The 4,837-nt window shown below is 53.5% G+C and overlaps 1 protein-coding gene across 1 annotated transcript; it reads left to right on the top strand.

Annotated features, from left to right (window-relative positions):
• Nucleotides 1-1,079: 1,079 nt before the first annotated feature.
• On the top strand, nucleotides 1,080-4,360 carry VAT1 (vesicle amine transport 1; the record flags this gene model as incomplete). Its single annotated transcript, XM_010189388.1, has 5 exons — nucleotides 1,080-1,287; nucleotides 1,625-1,795; nucleotides 1,881-1,970; nucleotides 2,936-3,177; nucleotides 4,096-4,360. Coding segments are annotated over 5 exons (813 nt in total), but the record flags the coding sequence as incomplete, so codon positions are not given.
• Between the last annotated feature and the right edge of the window lie 477 nt (nucleotides 4,361-4,837).

The raw sequence follows: 4,837 nt of genomic DNA, 5'->3' as shown, positions 1-4,837 counted from the left end.
CGCTGGAGGCGCCTTTGGCGATCCCGCCCGAGGCAGACAAAGCCCGGACAAAGAGGCCGGGCGTCCCCGCCGCTCCCCGCCCAGGGCCCGGCCGCCCTCGCCCCCCGATGCTCCCCCAGCCGCGGTGGCAGCGCTGCCTACCCCGAAGGGCCGGGGTCTTCGGAGCCCGCAGTCGTGCGGAAGCGCTGGGAGCAGCCACGTTCCCCGGGGACGGCCGGGTGCGTTTGCATGAACGAAATGTAATTAACGGCGAGCGCTGGGTGTTGGGCTGAAGCGTGGCCATGCTGTTTGTGACCACGCTTGTCACTGTCCTTTTAAACTGCACAGACGTGGAAGGAAGCATCTCCAGCCGCTGCAGAGCTGTGCGGAGCCACCCGAGGGTGTGGAGGTGTGGACACTAACGGTTTGGTCACTTTTGGTGGTGGGTTTGTGGCCCATGAGCCTGTGGCTGGGGGACTTTTGGGATGGAGGAGTTGGCTTTGTGTGTTCCAGAGCTTTGGATCTCAGGGCTGTTGCAATTTGGTGCTTTAAGATGATTCTTGGGTGCACAAAGTGTCTCAAAAATGCCCAGTGTGTCAAAGATGTTTTCCTGGAGGGGAGGGAGTAATCTTGGTTTATTCAAGTGTAAATGCCAAACCCACACAGGAGGAGCCTTTCTGGTCGCTGCCTTAGTGCCTCTTGTCTCCTTGCTGCTACGGCTGCCTGATGTTTTGCTGCCTGATGTTTTGCTGTCTCCTTCTCATTGCACACTGAGCAGATGCTTTTTGCACAGTGGGATAAAAGTAGATTTTAGGGGATGCCAGTCAGACCATGCCAGAGCCTGGGGTGCCTGCGGTCCCTCTGCGGCTCCTGGCCCATGCCCAGGTCTGTGGTGAGAGGCGCTGTGGTGCGGTTTGCCCGAGGAGCAGAGCACAGGCTGTGGGCTCCCGCCCCAGCCCCGAGGTGCTGCAGTCCCTGCAGATCTCTGCATGAAGAACAGCACACATGTACCTGGCTCTGGCGTGCGGAAGGCAAGGATGTGATGACTTCTGCTAGCCCAGGGCTCGTTTCAGACCACCTTGTCCTTTGTTTGATTTTAGGTTGGCGATAAGGTAATGGTCCTGGCCACGGTAGGGCTCTGGCAAGAAATTGTGAATGTGCCGGCTAGGCAAACTTTCCTGATGCCTGAGGGGATGAGCTTTGAGGAAGCAGCTGCTCTTCTTGTCAACTACATCACTGCCTACATGATCCTGTTTGACTTTGGGAACCTGAGACCCAACCAGAGCGTCCTCATCCACATGGCTGCAGGTAAATGGTTTTGGCCAGCCTGTGTGGTGTCCCTTGGCCCGAAGGTGCAGCTTCCGAAGGGGTGGTGTGGGTGAGGAGGTGATGGGGACAGGACTGCACTGACAGCATGTCGCCTGTCAGAGATGCAGGCTTTGCACTGGCAGATGCTGAGCCCATTTCCCAGCAGCTGGGGTCGGTCTCCCCCAGTATCACAGGCGTCAGCCTGCCCCTGCCTTTATTCCACGCCCCCCCCCCGCTACTGTGTGATCAGTACAAGCAGAGATGATTTACTTGTCCAGAGGCTTTTCTGACTACCAGGGCTGTTTGCTTCTAAGCCTTTCTCACTGCTGGTTTTCAGGTGGTGTGGGAACTGCTGTCATCCAGCTGTGCAAGACTGTAGAAAATGTCACCATCTTTGGCACAGCATCTGCCTCCAAGCACGATTCACTCAAGGAGAGCGGAGTCACTCACCCTATTGACTACAGAACGATGAATTACGTAGATGAGATCCGGAAAATCTCTCCCAAAGGTACTGTGCGGTGGAGGACTTCTACAACCGACCTTCATTTCTTTCAAGTGCAAAGCAACTCCTAGTTACTTTCAATTCCCTCTAGGTGTTGACATTGTCCTGGACCCCCTGGGAGGATCCGATACAACCAAAGCATTTAACCTCTTGAAGCCAATGGGCAAACTCATCAGTTACGGTGGGTGTAAGCAACATGTCCAAGTCCCAGCTCCTGTGTGGCTGGGATGGTGTGGCGGCAGGGCGGGATGGTGTGATGCAGAGCAGCCGTGGATCTGCACGGGAATGCTCTGCGTTGCTCTGTGCCTGGATGTGCAGCCATGCGGGAGCATTGCTGTTGCTGTCTGTGTTGTAGCTCTGTTATTTCGCAAAGGTCTTTAGGATGCCGCACACAGGTGAAACACTTGAGAGGAATGAGATTTGTGCCTTGTCCTGAGAGCTCTGGTCATAGGCTCCGAGGATTTTCCCTCCCATGGCAAGTTCTCTCTTGGAGTACGAGCTGGTGCCCACAGGGGAAGCTGGAATGTCCTCACGGAGGATGCTGGCACAGCGACTTTGTTTGGGCTGACTTAATGCACAGTGCTAATAGAGCCTTGCTTTTCTTCTAGAGGATGTGTGGGTGATGAGGTTTGAGGCTACTGAATACTTATCTCTCCATTCCCCAGTCCTGAAACACTGAGATTTTTGTCCCATAGACAAAGCCCTCACACAGCCCCCAGTGGGATTCCAGACACTTGCACCAGTGTGTGGCTTCTCTTCTCCTGGCCACCGCAGTGTGTAGATCCCCCGAAGAAGCCCAGCCACAGAAGGGCAGTGCTGTCCTGCTGGCCTGGCTGGGTCCATTACCCCCCTTGCCGTTGTCCTCAGCACGCTCCAGCTGCGCTGCTGCTGCCCCCCTGAGAGGCATTGTTCTATATTTTTGCAATACGTGGGTGCCGTTAACCCAAATTCTGTATATCCTGAGACTGAGGCAGGTACCTGTTGCTACTGAAGGTCACCTGGACAGATCCTGATGTGATCCAGATCCACCTCTGTCCATAGCCTTGAGGGGCTGTTACCCCACGTATCGTCTGAGCTGTGCCCTGGAGTGCCCAGTGCTGCTCGTGTTGTGTTGGTTCCAGCTCATCTGTCCTTGCCTTCTTTTAGGGGTAGCAAACCTGATCACTGGGCAAAAGAAGAACCTCATGGCTATGGCTAAAACCTGGTGGAACCAGTTCAGCATTAATGCCTTGCAGCTCCTACACCATAACAAGGCTGTGTGTGGCTACCACCTTGGATACATGGCTGATGAACATGAGCTTGTCGGAGGTGTTATAGCCAAGCTGATCAACCTGTACACTCAAGGCAAAATCAAGCCCAAAATAGACTCAGTATGGTCCTTTGATCAGGTGAGTCTCGGCTAACATAAAGGCTGGCAGCACCCAGAAATTACTGGGCAATTGTTTTCTGCACAGTGAGCTCTGGATCAGTACGAGCACCTTTTTCATGGGGGCTGGACTGCTGTGAATGCTCAATAATCATCTGTTCTTGGACAGTGTCTTTCTCCTTTTAAGATATTAAGGGGACTTAAAGTGGCTGAGCTCTTCTGCTCCAGTGCACAGCGCTGGGCAGTGCCAGACAGCGTCCCCATGGAATAGGGCAGGTGCTGAGCTGCGCTCTCTGGGTTATGCACCAGACTGGAAACTGCCTGGAGTCTGCACCATGTAATTAGGCAGACAGCTGGGAAGGCTGCTGCTGCCCTTCCAGGAGTGAATAAGAGCCCAGGCCGTGAAGGAGAACGAGGATGTTGGAAGGGAGCAGCAGGTTTTTTCAGCAGCTCCACTGTGTGCAGCGTTGTTGCATCAATGTGTCCAGGCAGAGTCAGGTTCTTGCCTTGGAAATCCTGGGCTGGGGTAGGACTCGCTGCGGGGAGCAAAGGACTTGGTAGCAATCAGTTGGTGTTAATACCTGAGAAGTAGTCTGAGGCAAATGCTGAAGCATTGTCCTTCTGTGCTGGCTGGGTTTCTGCACTGCTCCCCTCTGTTTGGAAAGGCAGCTGTGCTCACTCTTCTGTGGTTTGCGCAGCAGAGCACCCCTGCGATGTCACGGTTGGTCTGTGAATTCCTGAGGACAGCATCCTCTGGGCAGGTTGGGGTAGCTGCCCATCTCTGTCCAAAATAAATCTGTGCAGAGGCACCCAAACGCTTGGTGCTTGCTGGGGCTGCCAGGGGTGTTCCTTGAACCAGTGGGGGGGACCAAGGGGCCCAGGAAGGGCACTACCACTCTGCGTGATGCTGTGCGTCTGACAAGGCTCCTGTTGCTTCCAGGTGGCAGATGCCATGAGGCGGATGCAGGAGAAGAAGAATGTTGGGAAGGTCATCCTGGTTCCTGAAGCGCCCAAGAAAGAATCCAAAAAAGAAGAGAACTAAGGAGAAGAGATGTGTGCGGATCGTGAATTCATGGTTTAACTCCCTGATCTCTTTGGGACCTGGAAATGGACAGATCAGTAGCTTCCATCTTCACCAGTACAAGAACATCATGGTTAAAGCTCAGATGAGGTTTGCACGCTCTCGCTGTGACTGACTCTTTGCCAGAGAGTCTGCCTGCCCTAGCGCCCTGTTTTGAAGCCTTTTTATTTTGTACGTTTTTCTAATCGTTTGTCTCTCTACTGAATCTCCAAACTAACCTTAATTTTCTCTGGCAGTGCAGCTGAATCTTCCAGGCAGTTGGTGATTAACAGCTGCATAGGCTGTCCCTGTGGAGTTGGGATGTCAAGTACTGTAGCCACTACCAGGTATCCCCACAGAAACAGCCCTGCTGAAGCAATTGTGTTGTCACCTTTGAGAGGCTGGGTCATAAGGAGAAATTCAGCAGGAGAATGGGCCAGAATTAGGATGCTTCCTCAACAGCCAGAGGAACAGCATGGCTGGCCTGGCTTAATTCTAGCAGGGGCTGCTCTTCTGTTTACAGTAACCATGTTCTTTTCCCTTTGCTCTCATAGACCTTTAACACCAATCAGATAGCGACAGGTTGTGTTGGCTTTGCCATGTAAAAAAACATCCTGGCAGT

Source organism: Mesitornis unicolor, unplaced genomic scaffold (assembly GCF_000695765.1).
Source record: "Mesitornis unicolor isolate BGI_N332 unplaced genomic scaffold, ASM69576v1 scaffold44577, whole genome shotgun sequence".
Classification (NCBI taxonomy): domain Eukaryota; kingdom Metazoa; phylum Chordata; class Aves; order Mesitornithiformes; family Mesitornithidae; genus Mesitornis; species Mesitornis unicolor.
The sequence above is the reverse complement of the archived record's forward strand: the minus strand, read 5'-3'. Positions and strand labels throughout refer to the sequence as shown.